This window comes from Gambusia affinis, linkage group LG11 (genome assembly GCF_019740435.1).
Source record: "Gambusia affinis linkage group LG11, SWU_Gaff_1.0, whole genome shotgun sequence".
Classification (NCBI taxonomy): Eukaryota; Metazoa; Chordata; class Actinopteri; order Cyprinodontiformes; family Poeciliidae; genus Gambusia; species Gambusia affinis.
Window position 1 is genome coordinate 4,621,656 of NC_057878.1, and position 20,579 is coordinate 4,642,234.

At 39.8% G+C, this 20,579-nt stretch overlaps 1 protein-coding gene across 1 annotated transcript; it reads left to right on the forward strand.

Annotated features, from left to right (window-relative positions):
• The first annotated feature begins 221 nt into the window (after nucleotides 1-221).
• LOC122839835 (interleukin-1 receptor type 1-like) lies at nucleotides 222-17,184 on the forward strand. Its single transcript, XM_044131808.1, has 11 exons — nucleotides 222-486; nucleotides 5,724-5,940; nucleotides 6,084-6,252; nucleotides 7,680-7,854; nucleotides 8,570-8,638; nucleotides 8,819-8,945; nucleotides 9,842-9,981; nucleotides 10,114-10,266; nucleotides 11,427-11,591; nucleotides 11,807-11,995; nucleotides 14,580-17,184. The coding sequence occupies exons 1-11, from the start codon at nucleotides 420-422 to the stop codon at nucleotides 14,771-14,773; spliced, it is 1,665 nt and encodes a 554-aa protein (XP_043987743.1). The 5' UTR covers nucleotides 222-419; the 3' UTR covers nucleotides 14,774-17,184.
• The last annotated feature ends 3,395 nt before the right edge of the window (nucleotides 17,185-20,579 follow it).

Consider the following 20,579-nt stretch of genomic DNA (forward strand, 5'->3'; position numbering starts at 1 on the left):
GCTCTTAAATTGGTAAGTCAGAACTTAAAAGTAGAAGCAACTTCTTTCACATTCTGCTGCTCATTTAAATATAATATTTTGTTTTTTTATTTTTTTGAATGACAGACAGTCAGGTTTTTTTCATAACTTTTCCGAAAAGAAAACACACACACACACGCACACACACAAAACCGCCAGTGCGTGGAACTTCCTTGGACTTTTTTCACTGGGAGTGTTTCAGCTCTGACTTCCTTGTGCGATCTCTCACTTCCCGAACAACAGCAGGGGGGGCGTTTGAATGACCTTGCCAGGAAATGTGTTAAGAAGCACTGTCCGATTGCGGAGTGGAGTGACAACTTGGCTCAGAAAATGAGCCCCGTCGGAGGAGACGCGCAGGAGTTTAATGAATCTGACCTGTTAAGATCCCGCAGGCGAGAACTATGGCGACCAGAGGCTGGACCTGCTTCCTAACTGGACTCCTGTCTCTGGCATGGGCTGCGGATCACGGTGAGTTCTGATCACCACACTATTCACACTAAGACAATGGCTTTTGACACAGGGGGGACCTGTAGAGCCAGACTCTGTCTGTAGAGCTAAAAGGTGGTAAAAATATAATGCAGTTGTTTGGATCAAAGGATTCGCTGACTCTGTGAAATCTAACTGATTTCAGTTTCAGTAGAGGCTGGGAAAAAAAACAAAAACTTTTTTTTTTTTTTAGCTGAAGCCATCGATTACAGCTCCAGTGGATATCAGTGTACATAAGTATAAGTTTGAATAATGAAAAATTAAAAAATGGCTTTATATTTGTGGGATGTCACAATAAACACAGTCGTCTACAATATCAAAAAGTTGTAGAAGAAACAAGGCAACACGTGGTAAACTTAAAAGATTTAGAAAAACAGACACAAACTGTTGAGTGTGGCTGCCGAGAAAATGACAAGAACACTAAAGAGCTGAAGGTGTGACAGCAATCCTACTGTCCCCCATGTCTGGAATGAGAACTACGACTTTAAATCACAATCCATACTTTCCAAACAAGACAGAAAAATACCCTCTGAATCCACATGGACGGAGGTATTGTGGTCTGATGACAATGAGGGGGGAACAACTCTGAAACAGATTGCTTTGTGGCATCATGCTCAATTCTTTCTGATCTAACTAGTGTTTTTGTCAAAGAAACGGCCCTTCAAATGACAGTTTCAACCAGGAAACCTCCAGGCTTCTGCCAGGAGAATGATTCGATCGTAAGGAAACGCCGTCAGTTCGATAAAGATCAACAAAAGTTTCACCTCACAAGAGGAAAATGAAAGTTGTGGCTTGACCCGAGTGCAAAACTAAAGCTCACTTGGCAAGTCCAAACCGAGGTCCCACTTCCTGAGACTACATGCTGAAATTCAACAAGTCTTTATTTAAGTGCTTCACTTATTGATGTGCACATTAGCTGACAACCATCAAGCTGTTGCACATTATTCATTTATCTTTTCTTTTATTTTGTCATCTCAGGTGTTTTCCAGTTAAATATTAACTGAATTAACTGTTGTGTGAATGTAAAGTGGAAGGTATTTATTAGTGCTGTTTTATGAGGGGTGTGAACACTTTTAACTTGAAAGACATGCTTTCTGGGAAATAACAACAAAAAAGAATTGTGTGCAATATCTGCAACGTATCAAATTGCCATGAGGGATCCCCGCTGCGTATTTCTTTGGTTTTCGACAGGTGTCTGACATTACGGCAGTATTTCACAGCAGATACACACAAAACCAGACAAAATGTGTTAAACATTGGTGGGATTTTGACACCTAAACCCTAAAGGAGTTTTTTTGTTTCTTCTTTGTTGCCCCACCTTGAATGGAAAGTGACCCTGAACGTAGTGATGGACAAACTAGCGTCAAGTTATTTTATAGTCACAACAGATCATTTTAGCAAGGCGCTTCCAAACTGATTGATACCTCGACTTATCTGACTAGATCAACGGTTACATACTCAGTCAGCTCATGTTTCTCAGGAGTCGGGTCACACTAACTTTGTCGAGGATGTGGGTGTTTTGTTGTGTTTGTTGACTAAGGAGCTGCGGATCAGCAAGGTGACAATCAGGCAACGGCTGCCAATGATGTAATCCCTGCGGTTTTTCTAGTCGTTGTGTGATTTATGTCGCGATAATAACCAGTAATTAATGCTTGGAGTCCCAGAAAAAAAAAAAAAAAAGCATATTCTTACACTGGTGAGTGAGTTCTTTGGTGAGGTGTTAGAGCCACGTCAGTTTCTGCGTGTAATTTCCACTAGTGTAATATCACTTCTTACATCACTTGGCCCCACACCCACCCACACAAGTGTTGCACCTGCAGCCAAACTCCCAGTCCATCAGAAACAACGGCTTCCTGCACAGGGGTAAACATGTTGAGACTGAACTCATGAACTGTGGTGCAAATATTCCATCCGCCTTCAATTGACTTCTTCTTTTTTTGTTTTGTTTTGAAACTCATCACACGTTAAAATCCATACTGAATCAACCAGTTCTCTCACCCTGCCTCCAACCGATGAGCAAACGAGGCACAGGCATCAGAATCGAACCGCTGGCGCTCTACAGGAAGCAAGAAAGACGTCAGCACGGCACGGAAAAAATGGAAATTGTTCACACAGGAAGACTGTGCTGTGACAAAAAGGCAGCTCTGCATAAGTTGTGCAAAAAAAAAAAACCCAAAAAGAAAATTTTCTTTAAGACTTTCAGATGAGTAGAGCTCTCTGTAGGTTACAGCCAAAAACGGTGAAAATGCAGGAACATTTCCTAGACTGGAAACAGTCCAGGAGAAATAATAATAACATCATCCAACGTAAAACAAACAGAAAAAGAAATAGTACTACAACGGAAGTGCATAAGTTTGAGGAAAATGCAAAGAATGAGTGGATAGCTATGACATGCTATGTTCATTACTTATGATTTCTAATTTACAGTATAACTAATCAGGAGAAGCAATCACTTACTTTGTTGGGAGCGCTTGTAGATATTATTAGGCAGCAACGCAATGTGAGAAAAATAAATAAAAAAATCCAGAGTAAAACATGTTTGACGTGCTTTCATAAAGGAGGTTGGGAGTGTAGGACACTTTAAGAAATCATTTGTGAGGGTCTGAATTGTGTTTGGGTTTGTTCATCATTTCTGTCTTTTATTAGATCCGCCGTGTTTCTGTGTTCCTTTGCAGCACTCCTTTCTTAGTTACTCCAGTTTTACTACGTTTTCATGTTTAGTTATTCTTTAGTGTTGGATCAGCTTCTGATTTGCCTTAGTTCAGTCCTTTAGTTTTTCTATGTTCCTTATGTCTGGCTTTTTGTTAGGGTTTGATTTATTTTCCTAGTTACCCAGATTGTGGGATCTCCCTCGCCCCCTGTGCCTCTTTCTCTCTCTTCTAATCAGCCATCTCTTCCTTGTTTAGCAATCAAGCTCCCCAATATATATATATATATATATATATATATATATATATATATATATATATATATATATATATATATATATATATATATATATATATATAAGAAAGATACATGTGGCTTTTTGCTTTTTATGGCAGTATTTTATGTATCTGGAGATGATATATATATATATATATATATATATATATATATATATATATATATATATATATATATATATATATATATATATATATATATATATATATATATATATATACGTATAACTCATTCTCAGTCACTCCTTGCTGGATTCTTCCGTTAAATTCCTCCGATATTTGCCTCATTTTCCCGCTTCCTGTTTTGTTCCTGCTTGTGGTTCATCTGGCTGCTTGTAAGTTTTGTTTAATCATCACTTCACAATTAAAACCTTCAGGACCCACTCGACGTCAGCCTCTCTGCACATGACATTTACAGTTCATATTATTATTATTATGCTCATATCTGAGTAATGCGCACTGTTTCTGCTACATAATGTCTGTTTGGTTTCAGCAGTCGGCCGCTGCAGTGCAACGTGTTCTGTTGGTATTATAACAGGGATTTTTTTTTTTTTTGCTGTTTTGAGAACATCTGCAGGTCACGCTCAGAGTTGTGCAATCAAGAGGAGGAACACAAGAACGACGCAAAAAGCCTTTATTACACAAAGAAAGGGGATTTTAGCAGCACCTTGTGCAGTTTACTGATGATTTATAGTCAAACCTGCACAAAGAAATCTTTTTAGATTTATTTTTTTAAATCTTCTATAATAAAATCATGGCATGCAGCAAAAAGGGTACAATCAGTCAGATGAGGAGTACGCATGTGTAGGTGTCTGCAAATAAATTGAACTTACAGGTGTAAGGTGTAAGACTCAGCAGGTCTACAGGTGTGACACATTACACCTGTAGATGTAATGTATTCTTGTGTACTTGTGATTTACTTGAAAACACAAAAGTAAATCCTCAACCTAACCACAAGGTTGTGTAGTCAAACAGTGTGCTTGTCAGGTGGATTAATGTGTAACTGAGTCACTTTGAAAGCACTTTAAGGGTTCTGCATGCTAAACCGAAATCACAAGGAATTAGCTGGAGAACAGATCATTAGAGTCTATTTATGTCTCACATTTTCTGCTGCATTTGGCAGTTTTTCAGGACACGTGTTGCGTCAAAACTATATTTTCCCAGGTCTCGTTCTAACAATGATAGTTAGACTTTCTATGTTTGACGTATCAGATAAATGTAGGATGCAAATTGCTTTCGTCTGATTGTAGTTTTTTTGTGCTTGTGTTGGTCAGCAGTCAGACTCTACAATTCTGCCACTTCCAAAAGAGATTCGCAGTAAACATAAAGCCCAAAGCTTAATGGAGAAAAACCCAAAACACTTTTACATCATCCAGTGACTTGTTGTTGTGCAATTTCTTCTTCATGTGTTTAATACGGGTCATCTGCGTGTCTTGTGAGTTGTTTGGTCATTTTCTCTTTCTTTTTTGTATGCATGTTTGATATGATGTTTTTGCTCTTGTTGCTTTTGTCAGAGATTGTGTTTGTCAGGTTTGGACATTCTAGCATTTCTTTGCTGTCATTCCTGCACAGCAAAAACAATAAAGTTCCCCAGAGAAAAGTGGCTATGAATAATAGTATATTAATAATAGTTTTTCCACTGTATGTCATTTTGTAATTCTTGATCCATTATGGAAATATGACATTTTGTGTTAAAGCAAACAGTGCCACATGGACATTTGACATTTCTTGGCAGGTTTACACTTAAGCAACACATGCAGAGAGCCTCCAGGAATTTGATTAAGTGTCCAGTAACATCTTCACTGTATTTATTTATTTATTCTTTTACTAAATTTACAGCAGGGAAAGTGTTCAAATAAGCCCGAATCTGTTGCAAAAGCAAACAGAAGTGGAGCATGAAAGTAGCTCTGAAAATGCAACACCAGCCACTAAAATGCCATTTTATTCCATCCGTAAATATGCAATATTTGGTCAGATAAAAACGTCCGCACTCAGCTCGAAATGGATTTGGTTTGACTGTTGCGTCTGGCTTAAATGACAGCAGCAGTGCCACCGTGTGGCCAAAGGAATAAATGAAAAATGCGAAACGAGGATTCAACTGTACTAAAACTGAAAGGAACTGACTTAAACTTAACTAAACTAGGAATAAAATTTATTATTATTATTATTATTATTATTATTATTATTATTATTATTATTATTATTATTATTATTATTATTATTATTATTATTATTATTATTATTCAGGCAGAAAACTTTTTTTTTTCTGTGCAGTGCCTCATTCAGACCACCAGGGGGAAGCAGACACCTACCACGTGAGTGCCGGTCACTTGTTTCTGCTGAGTTGCCAGTTTGCTGACGCTCATTCCGAGATAAAGTGGAGCAGAGGCGACAGGGGGAGCCTCCCCGCTGGGGTGGAAGTCAGAAATGGGTCGCTGTGGTTTCTACCCGTGCGGATGACTCACAGTGGAAGCTACATCTGTGAAAAAAGGTTAGACAACATCCCGCACATATACGTTCATAAGTTTATCCTGCACTGGCTTGAAAATCCTGAAAGAAATAAGCTCTACAGACTATATTAAGCTTTTCTCTTGAGTATTTTAAGTGTTCCCACGCCCCCTTCTTTTTCTGTAGGAATAAAATGAAACCATCAAAAAGACGATTTAAAGTTTTAGTGTCCGGGTCAAGCTGTCCTGATCCAAGTGAAGAGATTTTGGCTACAAAGGAAACAAGTGAAGGTCTTCAGTGCAAACAGAACGAGATCTTCAGACTGAATCTCCCAAGGAAAATACGATGGACGAAGGTATTTTTTATTTTATTTTATTTTTTTGTCTTATAAATGTCTTGATTTTTGTCTTGATGTCAGCAGAAGTTTAAAGCTGAAAGTTGTTTCATAACTACGGCTGAAAGCAAAGCTGTGATTTGTGGGTCCCCCCCCCCCATCATATCTGATGGTTCCTGACTTAATTAGTGCAACACTGCCCCCTTTTGACATACCTTGTGCAATGCATCTGCCTTAACGAGCAACATGTACATGCAGTGCAGTTCTGCAGACGTTACAGCTTCCGTAAACCTTCTCACATTTTGTTACGTTACAGCTACAAACTTACAAGTATTTCCAAGATTTTTTTTCAATGAAACCGCACATCTACACCCTGAACGATTTGTCCGTTGTTCTTAGCAACGTTTTATCTTGTTGTAGGGTGATCCTCTCTCAGGTCTTTTGTAGCCACTAACTTGTATTTATTTATCTCTTTTTGTCATACAGGCAGCCATATTTCACCGTAAGATATTTGCCATGTTCCCTTCATGGCTTATGGCAGACTGAAAACAGAACCTCTTCAGGCCCTGTCATTAGCTTTCTTCCTGTGCATAACTAATAGGTCTTATGTTTCTTCCCAGTCTCTTTCTTGTGACTTACCACAACTGAGGCAAATAAGGTCTGCAGATGATGTAGCGGTTTCTTTTTGAACCACCTGGATGAGTTGTCATTATGTTCTCGTCTTTATGTTCTTCTTAAAGCATTGTGACCTTTTCCAGACTGATAACAACTTTGTTAAATTTCTTTAGAGGACCATAACATGTTGCTTTTTGAGATTTTCTTTTTTTTATTTATGTATTTATTTTTTTAACTGACTGTGATTTACTGATTCTGCACTTCTGGCAATAGCCCACCCAGGCCTTGGCTTCTGCAAAAGAAATTGTAAAAAATGCGGCTTACTCCAGCTAAATTGTGGTTTAACATAATGTACCTCTTCACATCACACCATCCAAGGTTTTGCCTAGTAACATATTTCATCGTTTAAAAACTTTTGTTGTGTGCTCTCTCAAAAATTAGCTTGAGATTTAAAATAATAATAATAATAATAATAATAATAATAATAATAATAATAATAATAATAATAATAATAATAATAATATATTTTTTATTTTTTTATTTTGTTGTATCTTTGGGGCAGTCAGTATTTTACACGCTGTGTGCAGCAGTCTGAATAATTTCAGCTCAGAAAATCAACTAGACAAAAAGTGACTCCTCCCAAATGTATTACTTTCTCAGTCTTACAAGAGCCCATTTCTGCTGCGATAAATGTTCCTTTGTGATTTTCAAAACTAAATCCCTTTTGCAAACAGTTAAAAAGAATAATGGAAACTATTAAATTTTTCGTCATTCTCCCAAAAAACAACAAAAAAGAAGGAAAGAAAGAAAGCATTTTGTTTGTTCGTACACAGGACTGTCTTCAGGTGCGGCCGGATGGAGAGCCCGTCCATCCGAACACAAATGGCTTCCTGAGGCTGGCGGACGTTTCGGAGGCAGACGCAGGAAAATACACGTGCCACGTAGACGTCACTGTAGACGGGCGGAATTACACCGCAGCACGCAGCGTCCAGATGACTGTCAAAAATGGTACTCTACGTCTCAGATTTGGACGGTCAAAGTGAAGGATTTTTGTGATATGAAAGTAGCTTTTTTGAATTAATTTCAGAATTCAGTCTTGTTTTGCAAAAGGTCTGTTTGTACCCCACATCGTGACTCGACAGCACCTGTCCACTGTTATACGTTCTTCAAATTGATCAGATTGTGAGAACAGAGTTTTGTTCCCGGCTCTCCTCAAATGACCCCATAGATGTTCCTTCAGACTCAGACCAGAAGGCCTTTAAATCATAAATTTTTGCTTAGCAACAAGCCATTGCTGTTTGATTTGAGTGATTTGAGCCACCGTGTTTCAGCGTTCATTTTGTGGTTGATTTTGCACCAGACGCACCTTTTGATGCCAGTCACAGGTCCAGTTTGGGTTTCTTCTAAGGGGGAAAAGATTTCTGACATGTAACCTGACTCCTTAGCTCAGACCGACAGACAAACAGACGACTGACATACAGACAGAGGCGGCCATTGCTCCACGTAGGACACACAAAGGATTGGCAGAAATCCCAGCAGCTCCTGTAGTGTCTCCAGTTTTTCATTTGTTTCGGGAATATCACAACTTCCTCGTGTTTTCACCAAATCCTGATATCTGTCTTTGCTGCAACAGCATAAATACTGTTGTATTTTTATATAAAGTGTTGTACTCTGTCTTTTTTTCCTGTTGTCTGATTTCATTTTCAAATTTTTGTGGTTGTAGGCACTTCGGAGCTCTTTCCAGAGATTCACGTTGTGAGGCCCAAAAACGAGGTGGTCATAGTTGAAGTGGGTAAGTAAACAAACAACAGTGACCCCAATTCATTCTGATTTCTAGCTTTTTTGTTTTCATCAGTCTTTGTTCTGTGCATCCCTTATTTTGTTGAGTTTTGGCTTCCATGAGTTGGTGGCAGAGCAGATTTGTCATTCATCTTCTGCTTGGTTTGTTTTTGCCACTTTACTTGACAACCAGGTAAGAGAGCAGAGCTGCACTGTAAGGCCTACACCGGCTTCAGTGAGGACGAAGAGATCGTCATGTACTGGACCATCAACAGGACATACGCTAGCGACATCACTGGGCTTGCCGAGTCCTGGAAATTGTGAGTCTCTCCTCCTTTCCATGTTGCTGTGGTTAAATCTGTCGAGCTGGATGGGGGCTGTTGGCTAAAGAAGACAAACACGAGGAAATGTTGAGAACCCAGAGGACACCACACCAATCTGCTCACCATCGTTAGACGTATGAGCTGAAATAAACACGAGGCTCTTAAAAACAAGTCAGAACAAAAGCATCAGGAACATTTCCCATGTGCTGCAGTTACGCCACTGCAACTTGCCTTGCATTTCAAAAGGTAAAGAAACATAAGCTGCTTTAGTAAACAACATAATACCAAGTCTGCTTAATGTCAATTTTATCTCCAGCTAAGCCTGGGTATCCCCGAATTTTTACCCATGCCAAACATTTCTGCTTACCTGGATCTGATTACCTTTGTAAGCCACTGTATATCAGGAATTTACACAATTGTTGCTTAGATGTTACAGCAACAATCCAGTAATAATATAATTTAACATCATGGTAAGGTATGCCGACTCTCTGTCTTCGCTGATGAAGATTTACTCGCCTGGCCTTGATAGATGTTTGAAAAGGCTCTGAGTGATCACAGCCTTGTCCACTTTCTGATTGATTTGGTTCCTGATATTTTTTTTCAACATTGAGTTTTCACTTTCACATGATCAGTTGTTTTAAAAGTCTTGCCACAACTGAAAATATCTCCAATTTTGCCTTTTATATTCCCAAACACACACAATATACACAACAGAGGTGAAAGAAAATGACACGCGCTGATACCTTAAAGACTCAACCCAAAAGACAAAACTTGTTGCACAAAACATGCCTCCAGCGTACTGACTACAGAGCTGTTTCTTAAACTGCTCTGTAGTCAGTGACTATTACGGTCCATATTTTTAAGTGACGGATATTTTTAAATGTCTTTTCTAGTATCCACGAAAGAGGCAAAGTATTTGGTCAGTCCAATCTGTCCATCGCTACAGTTCAAAAGGAGTTCCTGAACGTCCCCATCCATTGCCACATCTCAAGCCCGGTGGAAGCGAAGGTCGGGGAGGCCCGGCTCCAAGAAGGTATTTTGCTCGAAGCGTCTCGGATACACAAAGCCATCGCTCTGCATGCGGTCTAGTCAGAAGACGTGTTGACTCTTGTTTACATGCTTCCTGTTGAGTAACCGCTTGTGTTTGTCTGCCTTGTTTCCTCAGCTGACCCAACTGAACACAACACGTTCTACACCATCGTGTCTCTCTGGCTCTCTGCCCTCTTTGCCATCCTGATCTTGACGGCCTTCTTCCTCATCTGTAAAGTCAACCTCTTCTTAGCATACAGGGCACTGAAGACGGTGTTTTCTAAACAAGGTGAGCAGTTCTTCTTGCATCATACAGATTTTTACATGCAGTGTATAGATGTAGCCATCTTTTCTCATTGTTGGACTAAAAGTTCCCTTTTCTTTAAGTCAGTCAGGCTGAACAAAACTGCATTTACTAGCTAGATGGCAGAATTATCCTAGGATATTCCACTACCACCTTATTTGAAATCAGGCATTTGAACACATTAAGAATATTAAGTTCTTCAACAATTTGGGAAAGCCCAGAGGACTCTTGATGAGTTTACCTCGCAGCATTGGAGTTAAAGGTTTAGCACCGATGGGCCTTCGTAAATTAGTTACAACAAAGTCAACATCTTAAGTGGCCATCATAAAGCCTTGATCTCAGTACAGTGGAAATTTAGCGGGCAGAGCTGAAAAGGTGTGTGTGAGACACCAACCCGACTCAATCACAGCAGCTCTGTCAGGAGGAGGAATGGGCCAAAATCCCAGCAGACTGTCGTAGAACCGAGTCGTAGAGTTTAAAAGGCAACTCAGAGAAATATTAAAACGAATCTAAACTTCTGGATTTGAAAAAAGTGACAAATGTATTTCTTATCAGTCTGGCATTCAGTGAATATAAATTACTTTTGGCAATCCTTTTTTTAAATTATGATTAATTTCTCATTTTTAACACAACAGAGAACGCCATATACAGACATTCAAGTAATGACATGAAATGGTAATTTGAGTAATAAACAAAATATGAAAGCCAGAGATAAAAACAAAGCACACACACAAAAAAACACATAAAATGTTTTCATATGGAAGAAGGTAGATGAATAAAAAATAGAGAACAGAGGTTACAGAAAATAACTAAAAGATTAATTAATCAGAAATCCAATGAAATGGGGCTTAATGTTTCCCGTTTTACTGTAATTGTTATGAGTTAGATTAAGGGTGCACACTGCTGTGGAGGTGAGGGAAGCAAAACCCCTGGGATCACATCGCGTGTCAGAGACGCAGCAAGGTCCAAATGACCTGATTCTCGAAAACGTGGTTTCAAGTCCTTTGAAAGAATATCTTGGTAGAGCCACAACAGGAAACGTTTAGTCGGACTTAAATGTTCTTCAGTGAGGAAAAAACTGTCTGCTATTTTTGCTGCAGCTGTACAATAAAAGCAATCAACTTGATAATCGCTCGTTCTAACAGTTCCAGATGGGAAACTTTACGACGCCTACGTGAGCGTCGGTCAGTCGGCCATGCTGAGTTTGGACGGCGTGGCCTGCTTTGCCCTGCGCCTCCTGCCAGAGGAGCTGGAGCAGAAACACGGCTACTCCCTGTACATCAGAGGACGGGACGACCGCCCCGGAGAAGGTCAGGAACCACAAAAATACCTCATCATAGGAAAGGAGAGCTTACTAGTAATAACCTGTCTGTAATTCGGCAGGATACTTCCTTTCAAAAGTGCAGTTTCTTCCAAAATCTCCCGTTTTGTGCGATTGCAGCCAGAAAACTACGACAGCTGTTGCCGTGCCTGAGTGTAACCGCTTAGTCACGACTTGCGTTTCCCCGTCTTTAATGTCTTACAGCGGCCCACGACGTCATCTCTGCTGCGGTGCGCCAGTGCCGCCGGCTGCTTATCGTCTTGTCGTCTGCCGGTAAATCGAAGGAGACGGCGCAGTTCTGGGAGGATCACAACCAGCTCACATACGAGCAGAAAGTGGGCCTTCATGACGCGCTGATGCGAAACGATCCTAAAGTTATTCTGGTGGAAGTCGGTAAGGGTTGAGTTTTGTGGGCGTTAAATCTGCAGCATGTAACTTTTATTAAAAATATGTTGCTGTTTTGTTTTTTTTACATATTTGTTAAAACTGTCACAGTGTGACGTGAGACTGATTTGTGAAAACCTCCATCTTCACCTCCTCTCTGAGCTTCAGACATTAATTCAGACTATTGCCGTCTGAAAATATGCACCACTCCGGACCAAAAACAACCAATTAGAGCCAGGAGGAGGGTCTTAGCGCTGCCAATCATCCACTGTAGTCCTGTTTCTTCATTCTGCTTCCGTAATCTAGTTATTGCAGCAAAGATTTCTTACCCTGTTGCCATTTTCAGGGCCACACTTGACTTTGTACATCATTTCTCCATTATTTAGTTGTTTCTTAATTTCTGTGTGCTAATTTCAACTCGTCACGATTGCTAGCCTTAAATTACTTTTCCCACAGTTTTACTTTGATAAGCCTGGAAGACATTGCTGTTGCCGTCCATGTGCAAACCAGAAGACTTTATAGAACTTATTATACGTCTATAATAAGTTCTATAAAGGGGCATTGCTCATTGCCCCTCCCCTCCCGCTCAGCATAGATACAAGTAGCTCTCTCACCCCATGTACTGCCACACATCATCGTAAAACTTTCACACTAGTAGTTTGAGGCATCGTGTAGCGCTGTCAAACAAGAGGATGCTGCGTGAGTCCAGGGCGAAGGCAACAGCTCATCCTCAGGCCCACTGGGGAATTCCCCAGTTGCCCCGTATGCCAGTCCGTCTGCCCCTCGCCCCCTCAAATTGCTGTGACTTCACCAAGAAAATGTGTGAGTAAGACCCATAAACACATAAAAGCTGATTCTACTCAGCTGAGAGACACAACCAATTCTGCTGCTGCAGTGTGTGTGTGTGGGTGTGTTTGTTTCTAATACCTTGTGGGGACCATTTCCTGACACACACTACGTTGTGGGGACCCACTCTCCTTGTGGGGACTGAAGTCTGGTCCCCACAAGGGGAAACACTGTTTTTGGGTTAGGGGTCAGGGGTCAGGGGTTAGGACGAAGGTTTGAATTGAGTTTTGGTTAAGGTTAGGGTTAGGATAAGGGTAAGGCTTAGGCTGTAGAAATGAATGGAAGTCAATGGAAAATTCCCGCAAAGATAGCTGTGCAAATGTGTGTGTGTGTGTGTGTGTGTGTGTGTGTGTGTGTGTGTGTGTGTGTTCCAAAACAAGACAAATCTTCATCAAAGCCATGTCTTTTGATTTTTATGATCAGGTCCTAGTGGGACATTTGAAGTGCGGCTTAAATCAGAAGGATGATTATAAAAATCATACCAGTTATTTCTAGTTTCTAGTACAAATGTTTTAGTGTGTTTGAAATACGACAAAACTAACTTCCAAGCAACTTTTCAACAATGGATAGGAGCTTGTTTTAAGTCAATAATTTCATAATACTGATGAAAAACTATTTCCACTTGCAGATTATTTTGCTTATGGGGAAAAAATGTCTTGTTATTTAATGAAATGATCTGCCAGTGGAACGGATACATTTTCATTGACATTGAGGAATTACCGACTCAAAACAAGTTTCCATAGCTTGCTGAAAAGTTAAGATTTGTCTTATTTCAAGTGTGTTAAGATATTTGCAGTAAACACTAGACCAGAAAAACTAAGTAAAAATTTTCTGTTTTGTTGTTTGTTTGTTTTTTTGCAGTGTGCATCTAAAAAACAAGAAACTAATGTTTTAGCCTCAACAAGTGGCTGCGATGGAGTTTAATTTTATAAGTTTCCACTCGTGTACGGATGAGTCAGATTGCGACACGTCTTTAACTCCCTCAGACTGATCTCTAATCTACACATCAATAACTGTTCATGCCACAATTAACAAGAAGCTCTCCATCGCAAGACAAAGAAGGAACATTTTCTCTTAAATAACTGGCCTATTCTACATTAGTAATCAGTAAAGGTTTCATTGTTGGTGCTTTTTGCCCACATTTATAGAGAGTAATTACTAATCTTGTCTTTTAAGGCTTCCAAAAGCTGCTTTCCACATCTATTATGTTCCATGAGGGGGAAATAAGGGCACAAAACAAAACGACTCTGATCAGGCTCCATGTTTTGACTTTTGAAATGGTGTTGCTGTCAATCTGACCCCGGCCTATGATGCGTTCACCAATGGTACAAAAAATCTAGGATGTTTGAGTTTCTCACCTATCAGACTGCAGTCTGAGCACGGCATGTTGTCCACACTTCAGCAAACTTCATTAGACCAAAATGTTCTCAAAGCAAGAAACTGCTGCTTTAGCTCACGGCTTGAAAAAAAATCAGATAACTTCTCTCAATGCTTAAAACCAAGCCTCTCTAGTTCCTGTGTAAGATCCTCAGATAACGGATAAAGTGACTGCCGACATGCGCTTTATGGTTTTAGAGAGTTCTGAGCCTCTTCATTCAGATTTTACCAAGTTAACATAAATAGTTCCCAAACCTTTCTAGTTGGAGGTTAAATCTAAACCAAAAGGAAATGGGAAGCCTTTTAAAAGTGCATAAAAACATTTTAACACACCGACTCTCACAAACTCGCCTCTGTTCTCTTCCGCCAGACGGTCCGGTGGACTACAGTCGGCTGCCGGAGTCACTGCGCTACCTCAAACGGACACAAGGAGCGCTGGAGTGGAAAAACTCGTTTGTTGAAACCAACAAACTGACTCAGATGTACTTGAAAAGAAACTTTTGGAAGAGCCTGCGCCGTCACATGCCAGCCGTTCCTGCAAGGAGGCCGCAGAGCATCGCTTGAAGCGGTGAACATACTTTCATTTATCCAGAAGGTTTAAAGATGGCATCCATCAGAATCTGCAGTTGTCAGAAGTCTCTCTTCTGAAGCCGTCCACACGCGGGGACTAAAACCTTTGAGTCGTCACCGTCAGGTGGATTATTTATTTCAAACGACGTATGCTTTTATAAAGTAAAGGACATTTCCTGAGCCGAGCTGTGTTACTTTTCTTGTCTTTGGTGTTGTTTTGAAGCATCTCAGATTTCTTTGACTCGAGCTGAACGCTCGTTGTGACAACAGAGTATAGCTTTACTTGCTATACTTGTTCCCAAACTGGACGCCAATGAAGTCCAGAGATTTGAGTTCCTCTTCACAAATCGAAGCGAATAATAAAAATTATTATGGAGCATTTTTACAATTAACAGCATGCCAGTTGTTGCAAGGATTCCTTGACAACGTTTTGGTAGTAAACGCTTTTTGTGTCGCTAACTGACTCAAACTGTCGCATACGGTGAACTACCAGCTACTGTACAGTTTTTGCACAAATTCTGTTACACTTAATTGCTTCAGAAGATGAAACGCATTCATTAAGATAAGTTAATACATTTTAAATACTCAGTTTTATTTTTTCAAGCACATTAGCAGTTCGAACCAACCTGGTTCCAGGGCCTTATCACCATGGTGGTGATAAGTGCCAATAAGCATTTCTGATAGCGATCAATGAGTCTTAACATCGCTACGAGGGACATTTGACCCACTGTTCTTTGCAGAATTGTTTAAATTTCAGCTACATTGGAGGGTTTTCAGACACGAATACTATTTTTTGTCGTCAAGAGATTACACCAAGTTGTCCACGTTACACACATCTTGCATAACTTTGATAACGAATCAGATTTCTTTTTAAAATAAAGTAGAACACCATGCAACAGAAATAATTGTAATAATAAAAAGAGTGGGGCTAATAATAATAATAATAATAATAATAATAATAATAATAATAATAATAATAATAATAATATTTTACCTGTGTTTTATTTTTTATTTTTTTACTTACTGTTGGGTTAATTACAATATTCTACACAATGAGAAATGTTTTAAGGTACAAAGTGTATCCATTTACGAGAAAGTTTTGGCTGATTGTTGGTGGCATTTATTTTTCCATCCTCAAATATATTTCTCGTGTTAAGCCGTAGTAATGAGTAGTGTGTTTAAAGCAGGGGTCTCAAACTCCAGTCCTCGAGGGCTGCAGTCCTGCAACGTTTAGATGTGCCTCTGCTGCACCACTTGAATGGAATAATTAGGTCATTAGCAAGACTCTGGAGAACTGATCGACACAAGCAGGAGGTCATTAAGACATTTCATTCCAGTGTTTTGTAGCTGTGGCACATCTAAAACCTGCAGGACAGCGACTGGAGGACTGGAGTTTGAGAAGCTTTTTAAGATGATGTCAATGAATTTCTTCCTCATCTGCCCTCTTGCCTAACCAGATGACCGCTTACCGTATCGCTTTTTTTTTTTTTTTTTCCCCTCCAGGGGGTCTTTTTGTGGGCTCTAGTGTCCCTTATTCAACAGTAGGCTGACAGGAAAGGGGGAATCGAACCCGCGACGGCCGCGGCGAGGACTGAAGGCCTCCAAACGTGGGGCGCGCTAACCTCTACGCCACCGGAGCACGCCCCACCGTATCGCTTTTTAACCACTTCCCTTTTTTTTTTTTTTTTTTTTTACTTTGCCCGTCTGGAGCATCATGTTTTCTTAAGGCGGGATTATGTTTTCTCCTCAGAAACATAAATGTTGGCAGAGTTAGAATGCTTTTCCAAATATATTCAAACTACAATATTTAAGATGGAAACAGAGTGATTTGATTCTATATTTTCCACGTATTTTTTTTGTTTGTTTTGTTTTTATTTTGCCGATGCAGGAAACATGTGCAACAACAATGTTTTTAAAGGGATTTCGTCCAGGCAGACTTTATGGCACTTTCAGCCACATCTACAGCCGGAGCAGGTAACACCAGATTGAGCTCATTGTTTTGTAAATATTGACACTTTTATGCAAAGTTGGGGCTTTTAATGGACTTTCAATACAACTTTGCATTACAAGTGTCACTATTTACCGTATGACACTTCATGACTACAGTTAGAAAGACTCCTTTATGTTCATGACAGCGTCATGTCAGTCTTATGAGTAACATAGTTAATGTTGTATAGAATTCCCATTACATCCAAGTTTGGGTTAATGTGTAATGGGTGAAACAGCACCCCCTCCTGGTGGTTGGTAGTGGTAGGTTCACTGAGTTAACGCTCTGGTAAAATGTTATGTTAGCTTGATGCTAAAACAAAATGCTATTCTTCGTAAGGTGCTGTACCCGCGGTGATTAACCTGATCCCTGATCAGTTCTTATCCTGTTCCACACAGATAAACATCATTTCATCTCATCCTGTCTCCTGGCCCTTATTAACACAACGCAGAACTGATTTCTACCTGGTCACTCACGATTATCGAGGTTACATATGCACACTCCGTCAAATAAAGTGTTGCCAAGTACCGATATTTGATTTTAAATGTAAAAAATCCAAACCACTGGCTTGATGGATTTAATATCTGTGTCTTTGAATGTAAGTTCAGTTTTGTAATGTAACAGTTAAGCATCGTTGTGGGTGACCGTTTAAACAGCACTCTGGGTTTTTTTCTTTTTTTAAACCAACATCATCTATTTGTCTGACTTTACCATTCTTTATACTTTTTTTCCTCTTTCTCTTTCCAAACATTACTAGGGGATTTTATTTTTCTGTGTAATTCCAGAGTGACTGTTCCCACTGGGAACCACTTGTAACTAAAGACAAAATCAAAGCTGTGACTGTAGCGTGGCAAAGTGCGAGAAGAAGCTCGAATGTCCCAAAGGCCACAGGCCTAGACTGGAAGTAACCCCTGTCTTTGCTAGAAACAGACGTCTTACTGGATCAAAAGTCCTCTGCTGAGCTGACCGGTTCGTCCAAGACGACCACACCTGCAACCAGTTTGCAAAACCCAGTTTATGTGACGCAGTCGTCTGGAAGGAAACTGAATCACTGAGGGAAAAGCACCAGTTCACACCCAAAAGGAGGTTTTTACTCACGGTGGTTTGAATGAGGAATACTGTTTCAGTGAGGCTGGACGTTTTTCGAAGACTCTCAGAAGAAATGGTAACAGTAAAGTCACCACAAACTCTTGCTTTAGCAGCATTTAATTTTTTTTTTTATTCTCAGAATAGAGTTCCACTAGCTGAGCTGTTATTTGCAACAATCCACTCAGTGGACTGGCTTTCCCTCACACACCGATGGACTTTCTTTCAATGAAAAGCACTCGGTCAAAGGTTAAATAGAGATGTTATGCTAGTCGGCGGGCTCTTCAAAGCTAACGCTTTCCTCGTTAACCTGCTCCAAATCCTTAGTTACCGTTGCCGTCCTATAATTATCCAGATCAGTAACTGGTTTTGAAATAAATGCAGCCTCTTAGAACAAAGGTATGAACCACATCTGGCTGAGGAATAATTTTACTGGCACTCAGAATCAAACCAAAGAACTTAGTTTCACTAAATAACAAAGACAGAGCACAAATGAAATGAAAACACATCCAGCATTTGGAGGACGATATGCCCTGGAACCAACCTGGTTGGTTCCAGGGTTCCAGGGTTGGTTCTAGAAATATTGACTAAAATATTTCTAGAAGAAATATTTTAGTCAATTGCCTAAAAGGTGTCATCTCTTCCATTGGAGAGAAATGACAAAACCCACTTTGCTTGTCAAGGTTATGAATGAAGGACTTTTATTTAATTATTATTATTATTACAAGCAAAACTCTGTTTTTGTATTGCAGAGTTTTGCTCTAAACCTTTACGGATGATGTGAGTAAAGACAAACCAAGCAGTATCCGTCATACTTCCTGGTTCCAGAGCTCAGCCCCACATACAGTAACTAATGGAGAAATCTTTTTTTTTTTTTTTTTTTTTTGGCTGTTACATCACTCCAACCCTTGAAAAGGGCCTCATTGTTACCCCAATCTTTATCTCGTTCCACAATTTTTCTCTCAGACTTAAAGCTGCATTCAAGCAAAATGTAAAAAATTCAGAAATCAAGGTTCAACAAAAAGCCCAACAACCAACGTTTGTTTTCCATCAGTGCTGAGTGTTTTTGGGGAGAGAAACCAAATAGCCCCAATCAGGAAAACTCTAAACCAAATGTCGGCAGTGGTGAAAAACTGATGGCTTTTTACATTTTTTTTATGTTAGGGTTCAGTTCAATCTAATCAGAAAATCTGGTTTCCGTCTTACTTCCTGTGCTGAAGCAACCAGAAGGAAACGATGCGACTCCCTCTGAACAGATGATGCTTTTCAGCAGGTTTGCAGCTCTCCACACGTTTGCGCCTCACTTGACGTGAGCAGCTTTGAGGAATATGAAAACGAGCCTTTTGCACCTCTGGGTTTGGAATCTCAAGCTCTGCATCGAAAGTGTTCAATTTCAACCTGGTGGCCGTGGCGGTACGTTGGGTAAATAAGGCGAGACACAACACACAGTTCATAAAAGTGAGATGAGATTTTAAAATGTTTTGAGGTGCAAAATGTGTCTCTGTTTCTCTTAAATCTTACATTGTGTTTCACATGTCTGTTTGTTGAAAGTTTATTAATTTCCCATCTCATCTAGATTCACATGTCCATAAAGATAAAGCAAACAAAAACAACAACTCTTCTAAGTATGAATAGATTGAAACGTCCTCCATCTTTTTTTTCCCCCACCAGGGGGTATTTTATGGGCTCTAGTGTCCCTTATATGACAGTAGGCTGACAGGAAAGAGGGAGACAGAGGGGGGAAGACATGCGGCAAACGTCGGCCGGGTCCGGGAAGCGAACCCGCGACCGCCACGTCGAGGACTGAAGGCCTCCAAATGTGGGTCGCGCTATCCCCTACGCCACCATGAAATCCATTTATTAATACCAAGATGCAGCTGGTCCATTTCTGATGCCACCTTTAGGAGTTAGCAGGACAAAATTCCAACCCAGAAGAGTTTGTGATCCCTGTGTGTCCTCCTTCACCCCTTGCTCCCTTTTGCATTTCCCAACATCATTTCCTTTAGCTTAGCAACTAGCTAAAAGAGATAAAAGGAAAAACACAGAATTACTTATGCTCGACAGTTTCCATCAGTGTTTTCTCTTTTTTTTATGTGCATTTTGAAAGTATAGCATTAGCAGAGGGAGACGGAAACAGAAAAATTTGAAATAAATTTCTCATTTCTGCAAAAAAAAAAAAGTTTGTGTTTGTTTGGTTGTTTTGGCTTTGTCTGAAAAAGAGTTTCCAGAAAAGAGTGCTAAACTAAACGTCCCCACCCACTGGTGGATCTGTGTCTCACCAGAGGCTAAAAATAAATCCAGCCCAAACCGAAGAACTCTCTCAGTTTTTTCTGAGATTTGTGGTTCATGCTAGTTGGCAACTTCCACATCTTGTTTATGAAGCCCAAGTGAAGCGTCAACATCTGCTGAAATTATGCTCGGTGTGGCCAAGTGTAGCATGTTGATAGTGATGCCAGGAAAACCAGTCTGCACTCTAAAAAGAAGCGAGTTGAACCAACTTAATTGAATGACTTGTTACCAATTGGAGCAATTCAATTAAGTTGGTTCTACTATATTCCTTTTTCAGTGTACGGGGTCCTTGATGAACTAAAATAAAATGTAAAAACATACATTTAAAATAATTTAAGTCCTAGCTGTATTTGAGATACAATGTGAGTGATAATGTAATTTTGGATATTCTAGTTTTTTAGTTTGGTACAACTAAAAAACTAATGTTTGAGTTAAATC

Excerpts from the sequence above, each read along its gene's own strand:
- LOC122839835 (XM_044131808.1), top strand. The coding sequence starts at position 420 with ATGGCGACCAGAGGCTGGACCTGCTTCCTAACTGGACTCCTGTCTCTG. Across the intron at positions 5,941-6,083 it reads AGCTACATCTGTGAAAAAAG|GAATAAAATGAAACCATCAA; the intron begins GTTAGACAACAT and ends CTTTTTCTGTAG. Across the intron at positions 6,253-7,679 it reads GGAAAATACGATGGACGAAG|GACTGTCTTCAGGTGCGGCC; the intron begins GTATTTTTTATT and ends GTTCGTACACAG.